Genomic DNA, 20,845 nt, shown 5'->3' with positions numbered 1-20,845 from the left:
AGTGCTCTGAGAGGTCCAGTGTGCTGAGAAGACCAGTGCTCTGAGAGAACCAGCGTGCTGAGAGGTCCAGTGCTCTGAGAGGACCAGTGGAAGAGAATGGTCAGACATGGTCATTATGGACCAATCCTCTCAGCAGGAGATGGTTTCAATGAAGACGAGTCATTGACCCTGAAGATGGACGGTCATGGCTCATGTATCCATGCTCAGGTGTGGCTGGCCTGAGGTCCAGTACAGCTCAGAACCCTGGTCTGACAATGATCTCGATAAAGGACAGTCATTGCCCTGATAATGGGTACTCAGGCTGAGGCCATGGCTCATGTATCTTATCCATACTCAGGGATGCCGGGCCCAAAGTGCAGTCCAGTACAGGTCAGGAGCATGGCTATGACGCGGTCATGGTGGACCATGGTGTTCTCAGCAGCTGAGGATTTTGATGAAGGCGCGTCTGAATTCGATGTTGAAGGTGGTGTAGATGACGGGGTTGAGGGCGCTGTTGACGTAGCCCAGCCAGGTGAAGGCGCTGTAGAGCTCCGGGGGAATACGACACGTCCTGCAGTGGGTGTTCAGGATGTGAGTCACAAAGAACGGCAGCCAGCAGATCAGGAACACCCCTGAAAGATGGAACGAGAGAAGGATTGAGAGAGTGGGGGAGACAGAACATGTGATCAAGTGTGACAGAGGGAGAGAGTGAGAGAGAGGGAGCATGACGGAGCGAGAGAGAGAGAAAGGGAGAGAGAGAGACAGAACAAGTGATCAAGTGGTAACAGAGGGAGAGAGAGAGAGGGAGCATGACAGAGGGAGAGAGAAAGGGAGAGAGAGAGAAAGGGAGAGAGAGGGAGCATGGCAGAGGGAGAGAGAAAGGGAGAGAGAGGGAGCATGACAGAGGGAGAGAGAAAGGGAGAGAGAGAGAGAGAGAGGGAGAGAGAGAGGGAGAGAGAGAGAGGGAGAGAGAGAGAGGGAGAGAGAAACGGAGAAGAGAGAAAGGGAGAGAGAGAGAAAGGGAGAGAGAGGGAGCATGGCAGAGGGAGAGAGAGAGAGAGAGAGAGGGAGCATGGCAGAGGGAGAGAGACGGGGGGAGAGAGAGAGAGGAGAGAGAGAGAGGGAGAGAGAGAGAAACGGAGAAGAGAGAAAGGGAGAGAGAAAGGGAGAGAGAGGGAGCATGGCAGAGGGAGAGAGACGGGGGGAGAGAGAGAGGGAGAGAGAGAGAGAGAGAGAGAGAGGGAGCATGACGGAGGGAGAGAGAGAGAGGGAGCATAATGGAGGGATAGAGAGAGAGGGGGAGAGAGAACATGAGATCAAGTGTGAGAGGGAAAGCGAGATAAAGCGAGGCAGTGAAAGAGTAAAAGTAAAAGAGAGAGGGAGTACATTATTAACAATAATAATAATATGTTTTAACACACATCAACTTCAACACCCTAGCAGAATTCCAGGTAGATCAATACCCCTATAGATGTGTTATGTAGAGTTGTAGGATCTTAATTTGACCAGTTTTGTCACAGGAGTAAAATAATCCTGCAGCAGGAGGATTTGATTATTCTCATAAAAGTGATCATTTAAAATGGGAAATGTTTTGATAGGCTACACTAGGCTATATTTTAGTTGTAGCTTGAGGCTGCATTTGGGATACACTTGTATGTCGTAATGGAGACCAATATCTATCTTGTGTTATTCAGTTTTATGAAAGGACAGTTGTTGATGTGTATGGCTGCATTTCAGATTGAAAAAAAACATTTGAATGTCGCAGTAGTAGAACCTACAGTAGCAGGACATGTATTCTGCTTGGTGCTTCAGCATTTGAGCGAGAGAGAAAGAGAACTGCAGGTTTTCAGTGAATTTATGTCAATCAGAGAGGCTCATTTGCAACTGCGACCTGGCCAAGATAAAGCATAGCAGTGTGAACAGACAACACAGAGTTACACATGGAGTAAACAATTAACAAGTCAATAACACAGTAGAAAAAAAAGGGGGGAGTCTATATACAATGTGTGCAAAAGGCATGAGGTAGGCGAATAATTACAATTTTGCAGATTAACACTGGAGTGATAAATGATCAGATGGTCATGTACAGGTAGAGATATTGGTGTGCAAAAGAGCAGAAAAGTAAATAAATAAAACAGTATGGGGATGAGGTAGGTGAAAATGGGTGGGCTATTTACCAATAGACTATGTACAGCTGCAGCGATCGGTTAGCTGCTCAGATAGCTGATGTTTGAAGTTGGTGAGGGAGATAAAAGTCTCCAACTTCAGCGATTTTTGCAATTCGTTCCAGTCACAGGCAGCAGAGTACTGGAACGAAAGGCGGCCAAATGAGGTGTTGGCTTTAGGGATGATCAATGAGATACACCTGCTGGAGCGCGTCTTAGAGGGCTGGGGGAGGGAGTGATTAGGGTAGTGGGCTGGGAGGGGGTTCTTAGAGGGCTGGGGGAGGGGTGCTTACGGAAGTGGGCTGGGGGAGGTTCTTAGAGGGTTAAGGGGATTTCTTAGAGGGTTGTGGGGAGTTCTTAGAGGGATGGGGGCGGAGTGATTAGGGTAGTGGACTGGGGGGGGTTCTTAGGCTGATTTCTTAGAGGGTTGTGGGGAGTTCTTAGAGGGCTGGGGGGCGGGAGTGATTAGGGTAGTGGGCTGGGGGTTCTTAGAGGGCTGGGGGAGGGAGTGCTTAGGGTAGTGGGCTGGGGGGTTCTTAGAGGGCTGGGGGAGGGAGTGCTTAGGGTAGTGGGCTGGGGGAGTTCTTAGAGGGCTGGGGGAGGGAGTGCTTAGGGTAGTGGGCTGGGGGGTTCTTAGAGGGCTGGGGGAGGGAGTGCTTAGGGTAGTAGGCTGGGGGAGTTCTTAGAGGGCTGGGGGCGGGAGTGATTAGGGCTGGGGGAGGGAGTGCTTAGAGTAGTGGGCTGGGGGTTCTTAGAGAGCTGGGGGAGGGAGTGCTTAGGGTAGTGGGCTGGGGGTGGTTCTTAGAGAGCTGGGGGAGGGAGCGCTTAGAGGGTAGAGGGCTGGGGCAAGGCTAAGGGTCGATGTGGAATTTAGAAAGTGTCTCCCCCACAGTTCAAAGACCAATCCAATTCTCTCTTGTCCGGTAGAACATTCGGTCAGTGCTATTAGTGAAAGACCAATCCAATTCTCTCTTGCCAAGAGAAGCTAGGGAGTGTGTGAGGCTGAGGACATCTGCTCTGTGTGTGTGTGTGTGTGTGTGTGTGTGTGTGTGTGTGTGTGTGTGTGTGTGTGTGTGTGTGTGTGTGTGTGTGTGTGTGTGTGAGAGAGAGAGATTCCTCTGTCTCATTAAGTAGACACCTCTGATTAGCTTCAGTGTCACTCAGTAGGGCCTGGACTCACCAACATGTCAGCTCCCACAGTGAACAGCCTGGACTCACCAACATGTCAGCTCCCACAGTGAACAGCCTGGACTCACCAACATGTCAGCTCCCACAGTGAACAGCCTGGACTCACCAACATGCTCCCACAGTGAACAGCCTGGACTCACCAACATGTCAGCTCCCACAGTGAACAGCCTGGACTCACCAACATGTCAGCTCCCACAGTGAACAGCCTGGACTCACCAACATGTCAGCTCCCACAGTGAACAGCCTGGACTCACCAACATGTCAACTCCCACAGTGAACATCCTGGACTCACCAACATGCTCCCACAGTGAACAGCCTGGACTCACCAACATGTCAGCTCCCACAGTGAACAGACTGGACTCACCAACATGTCAGCTCCCACAGTGAACAGCCTGGACTCACCAACATGTCAGCTCCCACAGTGAACAGCCTGGACTCACCAACATGTCAGCTCCCACAGTGAACAGCCTGGACCAATGGCCGTCAACACCACCACTAATCATTACAGTATGTGTGTGTGTGAAAAAGAGATGTTTGGTAGCAGGCGTTTGGTCTCATAGAGTGGATATCTATCTTTGGATCCACCTATCCAATTTACATTTGAGCTTTCCAATGGTTTGTTCTGATTGACTAAAGACTCACCTATGCTGCAGACTAACTAGTGCTAGGCTCCCAGCAGTGAAGAGAATGAATTGTTACTGATATCCCACATAGGCAATATATTGGCTTTGTAGTGCACTGCAGACATTGTTCTATTGTGTTGTGGAGTATAATGGTGTTATAATGGTGGTAATAGATCTGTGAGGGAAAGTGATTCTGTCCTCTGTCTCCCATGGCCATAACCTCATTATTGTACAACAGTGTTCACAGTCTATCATCCCTGTTGAAATAGAAGGACTGAAAACACCATCGTTGTGTCCTAAAACCATGAAAAGTAGTGCACCTAAACTGAGATCTGGTGTGATGATACAATAAATGTACTTCAAAACAGAATGGAAGTACTCTGAAACACCCGGAGTGGCTCTTCAATCTGAATCATTGTGTTTTTTAGGGTGTTGTGACCCTCTCTGGTGTTTCAGTGCATGTAAAAGGCAGCACCAAAACACTCAAATAAATGTCTCTCATACAATCCAAGGCTTTGAAATTGCATTTGATTCATGGCATAAATATTGATTGTAAATATGGAATGTTCTGTCAATATTTCCATTAAGACTCTAAAGAAGACACTGGGGATGTATACTTTTCCTAAGACTTTGGCACTAATTTTAGGCTACAGTTTCCAGGCAACTGTGAGATTATAAATCATGTTACAATCAACATGTTTAGGGCTATGTAAGTCATTGTAGAGGTAACATTGATAAAGTGGGCCTTCATCACTGGTATTCTTGTGAGAAGGTGGATGTGAACCCGGTTACCCTGCTTGTCAAAACCCCGCCTTAGTCCACTCAGCCTGTCTTCTAGGTTCAGCACAACTAAACTGTTGTGCTGAACCACACTCGTTACACTGAGCACATGGGGCTTTAGGGTAGCCTAGTGGTTAGAGCGTTGGACTAGTAACCGAAAGGTTGCAAGTTCAAATCCCTGAGCTGACAAGGTACAAATCTGTCGTTCTGCCCCTGAACAGGCAGTTAACCCACTGTTCCTAGGCCGTCATTGAAAATAAGAATTTGTTCTTAACTGACTTGCCTAGTAATAATAAAGTTTTTTTTAAAATTCAGACTTAACATGGACTGAATAAATGTTTTACTAAAGTCCATTTTTTTCTATTTATTCATTCCACGTTAAATCAACATATCTCAAGTCTGAAAAGGGCCTAGGGAGAATTTTAATTTGTGAAATTCACCCTTTACTTTTTCAGACCTTCATATCAGAAGACAAATGTATAGATTTAAGGCAAAATGTGAACTTCAGACATTGTGCTCCTGTAGTGTTCAGAATTCCTCCCAGTCTGAGGCATGGAGGAAGATGGAGGGCATTCCTGGCAGGTTTGCCCTCTAGCATGGTCAAGTATAAAAACAAGTTTGCAGGCACCTCCCCTGTATTTTGGTCCTTCATCAACTCAGACAGGTGAGAGCACACCAAATGCTCAGCTGAAACAACCCAAGAAAGCATGGGTCAATGACAACGTGAGAACCCACCAAATGCTCAGCTGAAACAACCCAAGAAAGCATGGGTCAATGACAACGTGAGAACACACCAAATGCTCAGCTGAAACAACCCAAGAAAGCATGGGTCAATGACAACGTGAGAACACACCAAATGCTCAGCTGAAACAACCCAAGAAAGCATGGGTCAATGAAAACGTGAGAACACACCAAATGCTCAGCTGAAACAACCCAAGAAAGCATGGGTCAATGAAAACGTGAGAACACACCAAATGCTCAGCTGAAACAACCCAAGAAAGCAAGGGACAATGACAACGTGAGAACACACCAAATGATCAGCAGAAACAACCCAAGAAAGCATGGGTCAATGAAAACGTGAGAGCACACCAAATGCTCAGCTGAAACAACCCAATAAAGCATGGGTCAATGACAACGTGAGAACACACCAAATGCTCAGCTGAAACAACCCAAGAAAGCATGGGTCAATGACAACGTGAGAACACACCAAATGCTCAGCTGAAACAACCCAAGAAAGCATGGGTCAATGACAACGTGAGAACACACCAAATGCTCAGCTGAAACAACCCAAGAAAGCATGGGTCAATGAAAACGTGAGAACACACCAAATGCTCAGCTGAAACAACCCAAGAAAGCATGGGTCAATGAAAACGTGAGAACAAAATGTTATCACATTGAAGAACGAAATAGAAAAGGAATTCAGTTAATAAAAACATTTGTTTTGTGTAACATTTCGGCCACACATGCTAATAGTCCGAGTAAAACAGCTACTTGGATTCATTGATCTGTTTCTTTTTCTTTTCTTTTGTATTTCACCTTTATTTAACCAGGTAGGCTAGTTGAGAACACCTTTATTTAACCAGGCAGGCTAGTTGACAACACCTTTATTTAACCAGGCAGGCTAGTTGAGAACACCTTTATTTAACCAGGTAGGCTAGTTGAGAACACCTTTATTTAACCAGGTAGGCTAGTTGAGAACACCTTTATTTAACCAGGTAGGCTAGTTGAGAACACCTTTATTTAACCAGGTAGGCTAGTTGAGGACACCTTTATTTAACCAGGTAGGCTAGTTGAGAACACTTTTATTTAACCAGGTAGGCTAGTTGAGAACACCTTTATTTAACCAGGTAGGCTAGTTGAGAGCACCTTTATTTAACCAGGTAGGCTAGTTGAGAACACCTTTATTTAACCAGGTAGGCTAGTTGAGAACACCTTTATTTAACCAGGTTGGCTTGTTGAGAACACCTTTATTTAACCAGGTAGGCTAGTTGAGAACACCTTTATTTAACCAGGTAGGCTAGTTGAGAACACCTTTATTTAACCAGGTAGGCTAGTTGAGAACACCTTTATTTAACCAGGTAGGCTAGTTGAGAACACCTTTATTTAACCAGGTAGGCTAGTTGAGAACACCTTTATTTAACCAGGTAGGCTAGTTGAGAACACCTTTATTTAACCAGGTAGGCTAGTTGAGAACACCTTTATTTAACCAGGCAGGCTAGTTGAGAACACCTTTATTTAACCAGGCAGGCTAGTTGAGAACACCTTTATTTAACCAGGTAGGCTAGTTGAGAACACCTTTATTTAACCAGGTAGGCTAGTTGAGAACACCTTTATTTAACCAGGTAGGCTAGTTGAGAACCAGGTAGTCTAGTTGAGAACACCTTTATTTAACCAGGTAGGCTAGTTGAGAACACCTTTATTTAACCAGGTAGGCTAGTTGAGAACACCTTTATTTAACCAGGTTGGCTTGTTGAGAACATCTTTATTTAAACAGGTAGGTTAGTTGAGAACACATTTATTTAACCAGGTAGGCTAGTTGAGAACACCTTTATTTAACCAGGTAGGCTAGTTGAGAACACCTTTATTTAACCAGGTAGGCTAGTTGAGAACACCTTTATTTAACCAGGCAGGCTAGTTGAGAACACCTTTATTTAACCAGGCAGGCTAGTTGAGAACACCTTTATTTAACCAGGTAGGCTAGTTGAGAACACCTTTATTTAACCAGGTAGGCTAGTTGAGAACACCTTTATTTAACCAGGTAGGCTAGTTGAGAACACCTTTATTTAACCAGGTAGGCTAGTTGAGAACCAGGTAGTCTAGTTGAGAACACCTTTATTTAACCAGGTAGGCTAGTTGAGAACACCTTTATTTATCCAGGCAGGCTAGTTGAGAACACCTTTATTTAACCAGGTAGGCTAGTTGAGAACACCTTTATTTAACCAGGTAGGCTAGTTGAGAACACCTTTATTTAACCAGGTAGGCTAGTTGAGAACACCTTTATTTAACCAGGTAGACTAGTTGAGAACACCTTTATTTAACCAGGTAGGCTAGTTGAGAAGACCTTTATTTAACCAGGTAGGCTAGTTGAGAACACCTTTATTTAACCAGGTAGGCTAGTTGAGAACACCTTTATTTAACCAGGTAGGCTAGTTGAGAACCAGGTAGGCTAGTTGAGAACACCTTTATTTAACCAGGTAGGCTAGTTGAGAACACCTTTATTTAACCAGGCAAGCTAGTTGAGAACACCTTTATTTAACCAGGTAGGCTAGTTGAGAACACCTTTATTTAACCAGGTAGGCTAGTTGAGAACACCTTTATTTAACCAGGTAGGCTAGTTGAGAACACCTTTATTTAACCAGGCAGGCTAGTTGAGAACACCTTTATTTAACCAGGCAGGCTAGTTGAGAACACCTTTATTTAACCAGGTAGGCTAGTTGAGAACACCTTTATTTAACCAGGTAGGCTAGTTGAGAACACCTTTATTTAACCAGGTAGGCTAGTTGAGAACACCTTTATTTAACCAGGTAGGCTAGTTGAGAACACCTTTATTTAACCAGGTAGGCTAGTTGAGAACCAGGTAGTCTAGTTGAGAACACCTTTATTTAACCAGGTAGGCTAGTTGAGAACACCTTTATTTAACCAGGTAGGCTAGTTGAGAACACCTTTATTTAACCAGGTTGGCTTGTTGAGAACACCTTTATTTAACCAGGTAGGTTAGTTGAGAACACATTTATTTAACCAGGTAGGCTAGTTGAGAACACCTTTATTTAACCAGGTAGGCTAGTTGAGAACACCTTTATTTAACCAGGTAGGCTAGTTGAGAACACCTTTATTTAACCAGGCAGGCTAGTTGAGAACACCTTTATTTAACCAGGCAGGCTAGTTGAGAACACCTTTATTTAACCAGGTAGGCTAGTTGAGAACACCTTTATTTAACCAGGTAGGCTAGTTGAGAACACCTTTATTTAACCAGGTAGGCTAGTTGAGAACACCTTTATTTAACCAGGTAGGCTAGTTGAGAACCAGGTAGTCTAGTTGAGAACACCTTTATTTAACCAGGTAGGCTAGTTGAGAACACCTTTATTTATCCAGGCAGGCTAGTTGAGAACACCTTTATTTAACCAGGTAGGCTAGTTGAGAACACCTTTATTTAACCAGGTAGGCTAGTTGAGAACACCTTTATTTAACCAGGTAGGCTAGTTGAGAACACCTTTATTTAACCAGGTAGACTAGTTGAGAACACCTTTATTTAACCAGGTAGGCTAGTTGAGAAGACCTTTATTTAACCAGGTAGGCTAGTTGAGAACACCTTTATTTAACCAGGTAGGCTAGTTGAGGACACCTTTATTTAACCAGGTAGGCTAGTTGAGAACACCTTTATTTAACCAGGTAGGCTAGTTGAGAACACCTTTATTTAACCAGGTAGGCTAGTTGAGAACACCTTTATTTAACCAGGCAGGCTAGTTGAGAACACCTTTATTTAACCAGGCAGGCTAGTTGAGAACACCTTTATTTAACCAAGTAGGCTAGTTGAGAACACCTTTATTTAACCAGGTAGGCTAGTTGAGAACACCTTTATTTAACCAGGTAGGCTAGTTGAGAACACCTTTATTTAACCAGGTAGGCTAGTTGAGAACACCTTTATTTAACCAGGTAGGCTAGTTGAGAACCAGGTAGTCTAGTTGAGAACACCTTTATTTAACCAGGTAGGCTAGTTGAGAACACCTTTATTTAACCAGGTAGGCTAGTTGAGAACACCTTTATTTAACCAGGTTGGCTTGTTGAGAACACCTTTATTTAACCAGGTAGGTTAGTTGAGAACACATTTATTTAACCAGGTAGGCTAGTTGAGAACACCTTTATTTAACCAGGTAGGCTAGTTGAGAACACCTTTATTTAACCAGGTAGGCTAGTTGAGAACACCTTTATTTAACCAGGTAGGCTAGTTGAGAACACCTTTATTTAACCAGGTAGGCTAGTTGAGAACACCTTTATTTAACCAGGCAGGCTAGTTGAGAACACCTTTATTTAACCAGGCAGGCTAGTTGAGAACACCTTTATTTAACCAGGTAGGCTAGTTGAGAACACCTTTATTTAACCAGGTAGGCTAGTTGAGAACACCTTTATTTAACCAGGTAGGCTAGTTGAGAACACCTTTATTTAACCAGGTAGGCTAGTTGAGAACACCTTTATTTAACCAGGTAGGCTAGTTGAGAACCAGGTAGTCTAGTTGAGAACACCTTTATTTAACCAGGTAGGCTAGTTGAGAACACCTTTATTTAACCAGGCAAGCTAGTTGAGAACACCTTTATTTAACCAGGTAGGCTAGTTGAGAACACCTTTATTTAACCAGGTAGGCTAGTTGAGAACACCTTTATTTAACCAGGTAGGCTAGTTGAGAACACCTTTATTTAACCAGGTAGACTAGTTGAGAACACCTTTATTTAACCAGGTAGGCTAGTTGAGAAGACCTTTATTTAACCAGGTAGGCTAGTTGAGAACACCTTTATTTAACCAGGTAGGCTAGTTGAGAACACCTTTATTTAACCAGGTAGGCTAGTTGAGAACACCTTTATTTAACCAGGTTGGCTTGTTGAGAACAAGTTCTCATTTACAACTGCGACCTGGCCAAGATAAAGCAAAGCAGTTTGGCACATACAACAACACAGAGTTACACATGGAATAAACAAACTTACAATGAATAATACAGTAGAAAAATCTATATACAGCATGTGCAAATGAGGTAGGATAAGAGAGGTAAGGCAATAAATAGGCCGTGGTGGCAAAGTAATTACAATATAGCAATTAAACACTGGAATGGTAGGATGTGCAGAAGATGAATGTGCAAGTTGAGACACTGGGATGCAAAGGAGCAAGATAAATAAATAAATACAGTATGGGGATGAGGAAGATTGGATGGGCTATTTACAGATGAGCTATGTACAGGTGCAGTGATCTGTGAGCTGCTCTGACAGCTCTTGGCGCTACATGTGCTGTAGTGAACTGACACGTAATGTATTTGCACCGTCTTGCACTTTATCTTTTATGCAAACGAAGGCCTGCTTTTTAGTTAATACTAGCTTCGTGAGTTGTATCTACTGTTTTGATGTATACCCCACATGCTATATGCTAAACTAATTAGCCACTGCCATTTTAGCCTGCTCTAGCTTTGGACTACCACATCCCACTTGACATTCATATTGATATCTTGACTCTATATTTGCATAGCTTAATCACTTATTATATTTTACATATTGTTATTTATATTTAATAATTGTATTTGTATTGCAATGTATTAATATTATAGCATTTGATATCCTAATGATGCATTCATGTACATTCATTATGGCTTGTCATTATTATTAGCCATCTCTGTTTCCCTGCAGAAAAACACCAGCTGGCCAATCCTAACCACAGCCAGGATCACAGACTAATGCCAACTCAACTGTCAATCATATCCTCTAACTCATCTGCACTGTGATTCATCTGTACAACCTTCCATGTATCATCACCTTAATATAAAGACTCAGGTCAGGACATTAGCATAATGGATGACTGGTGGATTGCATTGAGACGGGGCTGAAGTTTTGTATGACTGCTACTGCTAACATTAGCAGTCATTGCCTGTATTTATTTATTACATGAATGTGAAATATAATGCCACATTTCTGTTGATTTTGGAAGAATATGATAAATACCTTACAGATCAATGTAAAAATCTTAAAGACCTGTTATGTTTTGTTGTCATTTGATCATTTGCAAATAAGAAAGCATTTGAAGCTTCAATCTTCAAAAAACACATTTTGTACTCATTATTATCCTGGACAAACTTATTGACAAAACTGTATTTTCTTGTGTCCTTTGTTTGAGCATAATACTGTCCACTTGACCTTTTAGAATTACTGATGAGGCTTCTATCAGCACACCATATTTGAGCAGGGACTCCCATTCACAGTATTTGGAAACACCAGAAGAAGGGGTCTAATTCTGCACTAGATAGGACTCGAAACACCAGAAGAAGGGATCTAATTCTGCACGAGACAGGACTCGAAACACCAGAAGAAGGGGTCTAATTCTGCACGAGACAGGACTCGAAACACCAGAAGAAGAGATCTAATTCTGCACGAGCCAGGACTCGAAACACCAGAAGAAGGGGTCTAATTCTGCACTAGATAGGACTCGAAACACCAGAAGAAGGGATCTAATTCTGCACTAGACAGGACTCGAAACACCAGAAGAAGGGATCTAATTCTGCACGAGACAGGACTCGAAACACCAGAAGAAGGGATCTAATTCTGCACTAGATAGGACTCGAAACACCAGAAGAAGGGGTCTAATTCTGCACTAGACAGGACTCGAAACACCAGAAGAAGGGATCTAATTCTGCACGAGACAGGACTCGAAACACCAGAAGAAGGGGTCTAATTCTGCACTAGACAGGACTCGAAACACCAGAAGAAGGGATCTAATTCTGCACTAGATAGGACTCGAAACACCAGAAGAAGGGATCTAATTCTGCACTAGACAGGACTCGAAACACCAGAAGAAGGGATCTAATTCTGCACTAGACAGGACTCGAAACACCAGAAGAAGGGATCTAATTCTGCACTAGACAGGACTCGAAACACCAGAAGAAGGGGTCTAATTCTGCACTAGATAGGACTCGAAACACCAGAAGAAGGGGTCTAATTCTGCACTAGATAGGACTCGAAACACCAGAAGAAGGGATCTAATTCTGCACGAGACAGGACTCGAAACACCAGAAGAAGGGGTCTAATTCTGCACTAGATAGGACTCGAAACACCAGAAGAAGGGATCTAATTCTGCACTAGATAGGACTCGAAACACCAGAAGAAGGGATCTAATTCTGCACGAGACAGGACTCGAAACACCAGAAGAAGGGGTCTAATTCTGCACTAGATAGGACTCGAAACACCAGAAGAAGGGGTCTAATTCTGCACTAGATAGGACTCGAAACACCAGAAGAAGGGGTCTAATTCTGCACTAGACAGGACTCGAAACACCAGAAGAAGGGATCTAATTCTGCACTAGATAGGACTCGAAACACCAGAAGAAGGGATCTAATTCTGCACTAGACAGGACTCGAAACACCAGAAGAAGGGGTCTAATTCTGCACGAGACAGGACTCGAAACACCAGAAGAAGGGGTCTAATTCTGCACTAGATAGGACTCGAAACACCAGAAGAAGGGGTCTAATTCTGCACTAGATAGGACTCGAAACACCAGAAGAAGGGGTCTATTTCTGCACTAGATAGGACTCGAAACACCAGAAGAAGGGATCTCATTCTGCACTAGATAGGACTCGAAACACCAGAAGAAGGGATCTAATTCTGCACTAGATAGGACTCGAAACACCAGAAGAAGGGATCTAATTCTGCACTAGACAGGACTCGAAACACCAGAAGAAGGGGTCTAATTCTGCACGAGACAGGACTCGAAACACCAGAAGAAGGGGTCTAATTCTGCACTAGATAGGACTCGAAACACCAGAAGAAGGGGTCTAATTCTGCACTAGATAGGACTCGAAACACCAGAAGAAGGGGTCTAATTCTGCACTAGATAGGACTCGAAACACCAGAAGAAGGGATCTAATTCTGCACTAGACAGGACTCGAAACACCAGAAGAAGGGATCTAATTCTGCACTAGACAGGACTCGAAACACCAGAAGAAGGGATCTAATTCTGCACTAGACAGGACTCGAAACACCAGAAGAAGGGGTCTAATTCTGCACGAGACAGGACTCGAAACACCAGAAGAAGGGGTCTAATTCTGCACTAGATAGGACTCGAAACACCAGAAGAAGGGGTCTAATTCTGCACTAGATAGGACTCGAAACACCAGAAGAAGGGGTCTAATTCTGCACTAGACAGGACTCGAAACACCAGAAGAAGGGATCTAATTCTGCACTAGACAGGACTCGAAACACCAGAAGAAGGGGTCTAATTCTGCACTAGATAGGACTCGAAACACCAGAAGAAGGGGTCTAATTCTGCACTAGATAGGACTCGAAACACCAGAAGAAGGGGTCTAATTCTGCACTAGATAGGACTCGAAACACCAGAAGAAGGGATCTAATTCTGCACGAGACAGGACTCAAAACACCAGAAGAAGGGATCTAATTCTGCACTAGATAGGACTCGAAACACCAGAAGAAGGGATCTAATTCTGCACTAGATAGGACTCGAAACACCAGAAGAAGGGGTCTAATTCTGCACTAGACAGGACTCAAAACACCAGAAGAAGGGATCTAATTCTGCACTAGACAGGACTCGAAATGCCAGTGTTTTCAACCTTTTCTGCCTTTGTGTTCCCAGTCCCTGGCAAGGTGTTGCGCAACTCTTGATTAAGTGGTGTTACAACACACCATGTCATGTTTCAGAACACCTCAGGATGAATGTTTCAGTACACCTTAAAACTGTCCCAATACCCTCAGAACCACGTGTTTCAATTCTCCAGCCAAGTCAAGGTTCTGTTTGTAAGGTGGTGGCAGCTCAATTGCCACTAGTTTTTGTGTTATAGAGCACTTCATTTTAACAGTGCACTAACATTTGACCTTTTTATTTAAAAAAAGACATAGTCACTCACTAGATCCCTAAAGTGCATTCCATCAATGCACATCACAAGAGGTTGGTGGCACCTTAAATGGGGAGGATGGGCTCTGGGTAATTACTACCCTGGAATGGTATCAAACACATGGTTTCCATGCCATTCCATTTTCTCTGTTCCAGCCATTATTATGAGCCGTTCTCCCCTCAGCAGCCTCACTGACGCACATGTAATGTACTTTAGCAATAGCTTAACTATTTTTTTCTATGTTCTACGAATTACTGGTCCATTCTCATGGTCAACGTGTTCTCAGTCAAATCACATGGTAGAGTTAATAGAGCTAAGAACATTATACAGATGGTGATAGGCCTAATACAAACAGTAGAGCTACTCACCAAGCACAATGGCCAGCATCTGCGTAGCCTTCTTCTCCCTGTTCTGCATGCTCCTGACTCCATGTTGTTGTTGGCTGGTCAGGGACTGGGAGTGGGGGGCGGGACGGAGTGCCGTGTGAATGCGTCCATTGGACAGCTCCTTGACCTCGCAGCTCCTCCGCACAGGAATACGCTCTTTCGCTTTGGCCACCTCTTCCTCGGCACGGTCGTGCTCAGTGCGGCCGCAGGAGGCGTGGCTGATGCTGCAGTAGTTCTGGATGTCCACCGGGGGCAGCAGTGTGTTCTCCACAGGGGCCGTCCGGGGACGCTTACGCCGCAGACACCCAGACAGGAGGTGAGCTTTAGGGGGCCCTGCCGGCTCTATACTCTCCTGAAAGGAACACAGTCAGTCACATTGGAAGGTGCTGAGCAATGCCCTTACTGTTGATCTGGTCCATAGGCAAGAATTTATTATTTTATTTCACCTTTATTTAACCAGGTAGGCAAGTTGAGAACAAGTTCTCATTTACAACTGCGACCTGGCCAAGATAAAGCAAAGCAGTGCGACACATATAACAATACAAGGTTACACATGGAGTAAAACAAACGTACAGTCAATAATACAGTAGAAAAATAAGTCTATATACAATGTGAGCCAATGAGGTGAGATAAGGGAGGTAAAGGCAATAAATAGGCCATGGTGGCGAAGTAAGTACAATATAGCAATTAAAACACTGGAATGGTAGATTTGACAGTAGATGAGTGTGCAAAGTAGAAATAGTGGGGTGCAAAGGAGCTAAATAAATAAATATAGTAGGGGAAGAGGTAGTTGTTTGGGCTATTTAGAGATGGGCTATGTACAGGTGCAGTGATCTGTGAGCTGCTCTGACAGATGGTGCTTAAAGCTAGTGAGGGAGATAATTGTTTCCAGTTTCAGAGATTTTTGTAGTTTGTTCTAGTCATTGGCAGCAGAGAACTGGAAAGAGAGGCAGCCAAAGGAGGAATTGGCTTTGGGGGTGACAAGTGAGATATACCTGCTGGAACGCATGCTACGGGTGGGTGCAGCTATGGTGACCAGCGAGCAAGGATAAGGCGGGACTTTACCTATAGCAGGGTCTTGTACATGACCTGGAGCCAGTGGGTTTGGCGACGTGTATGAAGCGAGGGCCAGCCAACGAGAACGTACAGGTCGCAGTGTTGGGTAGTATATGGGGCTTTGGTGACAAAACGGATGGCACTGTGATAGACTGCAACCAATTTGTTGAGTAGAGTGTTGGAGGCTATTTTTTAAATTACATCGCCAAAGTCGAGGATCGGTAAGATGGTCAGTTTTACGAGGGTATGTTTGGCAGCATGAGTGAAGGATGCTTTGTTGCGAAATAGGAAGCCAATTCTAGATTTAACTTTGGATTGGAGATGTTTTATGTGAGTCTGGAAGGAGAGTTTACAGTCTAACCAGACGCCTAGGTATTTGTAGTTGTCCACATATTCTAAGTAAGAACCGTCCAGAGTAGTGATGCTGGACGGGCGGGCAGGTGCAGGCAGCGATCGGTTGAAGAGCATGCATTTAGTTTTACTTGTACTTAAGAGCAGTTGGAGGCCACGGAAGGAGAGTTGTATGGCATTGAAGCTCGTCCAAAGAAGGGCCAGAAGTATACAGAATGGTGTCGTCTGCGTAGAGATGGATCAGAGACTCACCAGCAGCAAGAGCGACATCATTGATATATACAGAGAAGAAAGTCATAGGCAAGAATACTGTTGATCTGGTCCCTAGACAACCTTACCGTTGATTAAATCAAATCAAATTGTATTTGTCACATGCGCCGAATACAACAGGTGTAGACTTTACAGAGAAATGCTTACTTACAAGCCTTTAACCAACAATGCAGTTTTAAGAAAATACCTAAAAAAAAGTAAGAGCTAAGAATAACAAATAATTAAAGAGCAGCAGTAAAATAACAATAGTGGGGCTATATACAGGGGATACCGCTACAGAGTCAATGTGCTGGGGCACCGGTGTCGAGGTAATATGTACATGTAGATAGAGTTATTAGAATGACTATGCAGCATAGAAGGGCGGGTTGGGGGGGGCAATGCAAATAGCCTGGGTAGCCATTTGATTAGATGTTCAGGAGTCTTATGGCTTGGGGGTAGAAGCTGTTTAGAAGCCTCTGAGACCTAGACTTGGCCCTCCGGTACCGCTTGCCGTGCGGTAGCAGAGAGAACAGTCTATGACTAGGGTAGCTGGAGTCTTTGACCATTTTTAGGGCCTTCCTCTGACACCACCTGGTATAGAGGTCCTGGATGGCAGGAAGCTTGGCGTACGCACTACCCTCTGTAGTGCCTTGCGGTCGGAGGCCGAGCAGTTGCCATACCAGGCAGTGAAGCAACCCTTAGGATGCTTTCGATGGTGCAGCTGTAAAACCTTTTGAGGATCTGAGGACCCATGCCAAATCTTTTCAGTCTCCTGAGGGGGAATAGGTTTTGTTGTGCCCTCTTCATGACTGTCTTGGTGGGCTTGGACCATGTTAGTTTGTTGGTGATGTGGATGCCTAGGAACTTGAAGCGATCACCCTGCTCCACTACAGCCCCGTCGATGAAAATGGGTGTGTGCTCGTCCTCCTTTTCCTTTAGTCAAACAATCAACTCCTTTGTCTTGATCACATTGAGGGAGAGGTTGTTGTCCTTGCACAACACGGCCAGGTCTCTGACCTCCTCCCTATAGGCTGTCTCATCGTTGTCGGTGATCAGGCCTACCACTGTTGTGTCATCGGCAAACTTAATGATGGTGTTGGAGTCGAGCCTGGCCGTGCAGTCATGAGTGAACAGGGAGTACAGGAGGGGACTGAGCACGCACCTCTGAGGGGCCCCTGTGTTGAGGATCAGTGTGGCGGTTGTGTTGTTACCTACCCTTACCCCCTGGGGACGGCCTGCCAGGAAGTCCAGGATCCAGTTGCAGAGGGAGGTGTTTAGTCCCAGGGTGCTTATCTTAGTGATGAGCTTTGAGAGTACTACGGCGGTGAACGCTGAGCTGTAGTCAATGAATAGCATTCTCACATTGGTGTTCCTTTTGTCCAGGTGGGAAAGGGCAGTGTGGAGTGCAATAGAGATTGCATCATCTGTGGATCTGTTGGGGCGGTATGCAAATTGGAGTGGGTCTAGGGTTTCTGGGATAAGGGTGTTGATGTGAGCCATGACCAGCCTTTCAAAGAACTTCATGGCTACAGACGTGAGTGCTACGGGTCGATAGTCATTTAGGCAGGTTACCTTAGTGTTATTGGGCACAGGGACTATGGTGGTCTGCTTGAAACATGTTAGTATTAAAGACAGAGAGAGGTTGAAAATGTCTGTGACGACACTTTCCAGTTGGTCAGCACATGCTCGGAGTACACGTCCTGGTAATGAATGTTGACCTGGTTAAAGGTCTTACTGGTTGCAGAGAGCAGTCGTCCGGAACAGCTGATGCTTTCATGCATGTTTCAGTGTTACTTGCCTCGAAGCGAGCATAGAAGTTATTTCGCTCATCTGGTAGGATTGTGTCACTGGGCAGTTCTCAGCTGTGCTTTCCTTTGTAGTCTGTAATAGTTTGCAAGCCCTGCCACATCAGGACGAGTGTCGGAGCCGGTGTAGTACAATTCAATCTTAGTCCTGTATTGAAGCTTTGCCTGTTTGATTATTTTTATCGGAGGGTATAGCGGGATTTGTTATAAGCTTCCGGGTTAGAGTCCTGCTCATTGAAAGCGGCAGCTCTACTCTTTAGCTCAGTGCGAATGTTGCCTGTAATCCATGGCATCTGGTTGGGGTATGTACGTACAGTCACTGTGGGAACGACGTCATTGATGCACTTATTGATGAAGCCAGTGACTGAGGTGGTGTACTCCTCAATGCCATCAGAGGAATCCCAGAACATATTCCCATCTGTGCTAGCAAAATAGTCCTGTAGTTTAACATCTGCTTCATCTGACCACTTTTTTATAGACCGAGTGACTGGTGCTTCCTGCTTTCATTTTTGCTTGTAAGCAGGAATCTAGAGGATAGAATTATGGTCAGATTTGCCAAATGGCACCCCGATCTCTTTCAGCGAAATCTCAGTTTCTTTCTCCAGCAAATGACGAGGATGAGGGCCTGTTCAGGTCCTTCCCGACTCATTAAAGAAAAAAAGAAAAAAAAATCTTAGTCTAATACTTGGTGAGTAATCGCTGTTCTGATGTACAGAAGCTCTTTCCATAAGAGACGGTAGCAGAAACATACAAAATAAGTTACAAACAAGGTGAAAAAAGTAACAAAATAGCATGGTTGGTTAAGAGCCGATAAAACGTCAGTCATCCTCTCCGGCGCCATCTTTGCCATGATCTGGTCCATAGACAACCATACTGTTGATCAGGGCCCGGTTTTCCAAAAGCATCTTAAGGTTAAGTTCATTTTATAGGTTCTAAGATTAACTTAACATTAAGATGCTTTTGGGAAACCGGCCCTGCCTGAAATTTAGATGCAGCTGTTCGCTTTCATATTTCCCCTATAATAAGAGATTGATTCAGACCTGGGACACCAGCTGACCCGACTCTCTGACATTTATTCATGATTCCACATGTCTCTGTCCTGATCTCCGCCCCACCCTGTCAGGGACCCCGCCCCTTCCTGGTTCACTGCTTCTCCCTTCCTGTTCCTCGTGTTTCCGCCTGTCAGTCTAAACTTGCGTATAACAGCCGAGCCTCGCAGCCCTGTTTACAGCGGGGAATTAAAGCTTGTCATTTGCTCCATCTTTGATGTCTCGCAGCCCTGTGGATTGGTGTGACATCCAGAGCCTGCGAGTTTAGTGGCAGTGAGACGAGGAGAGGAGCCCGGTATCAGAATTAAGACTTTCAGCTCCCTCACAGCCCGGGGGCTAGCACAGATTAATGACATGGGCACACGCAGGCACACACACACACGCCCACCCACACACACTCAAGTCATCCAAAAACTCAGGTTTATCTATCTATGTATCTGTTTCTATTCATCTCCAGTACTCTTCCTCTTACTTTCCAACACACTGTAAACACAGGAATTTACAAAGGCACACACACACACACACACACACACACACACACACACACACACACACACACAGCTCTTACCACTTTGATCCTAATGGGGGACAGGTCTCTGTTCTCCTTAAGGGACTCCTCCTGCAGACACTTTTCCTGGGAGAGAGAGATGAATGGAGAGACAGGGATTGAGAGAGAGATACAAATGATGACTGACTCATCCTTCAACAGGTAAACACACATGAGGCAAGAGAGAGGGAGAGAGAGATGGGGAGAGGAGGGAGAGAGGGGTGGCAGAGAGGAAATATCACACCTGACTCACCCTTCAAAAGGTAAACAACTTTCTTCCAGCAGTCAGCACCCTCCCATCCCCCCACCCATCCATCCACCCTCCCATCCATCCATCCATCCATCCACCCATCCATCTAGTAGCTGTTAACTAAACCGCCTGTGTCACAGGGCCCTCCAACAACTTAAACCGGATTCTCAATATCTTTGCCTGCTGTGTTGCTGATGATCTTGAGGTAAACTCTGCTTGAAAATTAGAAGGTGAGAAAAAAACTACATTCTTTAATGCAAAAATAAACAGGGGCTCTTGTCTCCATATCAAATGTTGCTCCAGTTAGCTGGAACTAACCCTCGTTCTAACATTCCCAAACAGCACTCTACTCTGTAAGTTCCCTCATCCCAGATTTCTCCTGACTACACAACCATCCCATAATGAATATGATCCAAACCTGGGCATAAAGACTGGAAATGATCCCACAATCCGCCACTCAAATGAAGGATTTGATTTCATAACCCGCATGTCACTAATACAATCCTGGTTATTTGACTTCCCTCCAGATGGTGTTGCTTGGTAACTAAGACAATTATCTGGTAACAATTGGCACTTTTTGGAAGTAAAAATAATTTAATGGCCTATTTTACTGAATCCCAAATAACAAAATAATCATTTGTTTAGAATTATCATGTAATTACCATTTGTTTGACAATGTGATTTCTAAGTACATTGAACAAAAATATAAATGCAACATAAAGTGTTGGTCCCATGTTTTATGAGCACAGAGTAATGACATGGACGCACGCAGGCCCGCCCGCCTGCAGGTGCACCTTGTGCTGGGGACAATAAAAGGCCACT

The 20,845-nt window shown here is 44.5% G+C and overlaps 1 protein-coding gene across 1 annotated transcript in view; it reads right to left on the bottom strand.

Moving 5' to 3' along the window:
* Positions 1-396: 396 nt before the first annotated feature.
* The window catches only part of LOC115131083 (D(3) dopamine receptor-like), a 30,570-nt gene continuing 10,121 nt past the window's right edge, over positions 397-20,845 (bottom strand). The window contains exons 5-7 of the mRNA XM_065019123.1: positions 19,795-19,860; positions 14,699-15,068; positions 397-611 (exon numbers count right to left, since the gene is read on the bottom strand). Coding sequence (XP_064875195.1) covers positions 415-611; positions 14,699-15,068; positions 19,795-19,860 — 633 coding nt within the window. The 3' untranslated portion in view covers positions 397-414. The remainder of the gene's footprint in view (positions 612-14,698; positions 15,069-19,794; positions 19,861-20,845) is intronic.

Source organism: Oncorhynchus nerka, linkage group LG6 (genome assembly GCF_034236695.1).
Source record: "Oncorhynchus nerka isolate Pitt River linkage group LG6, Oner_Uvic_2.0, whole genome shotgun sequence".
NCBI lineage: Eukaryota > Metazoa > Chordata > Actinopteri > Salmoniformes > Salmonidae > Oncorhynchus > Oncorhynchus nerka.
Note: the sequence above shows the minus strand (reverse complement) of the source record. Positions and strands in the feature narration are given on the sequence as shown.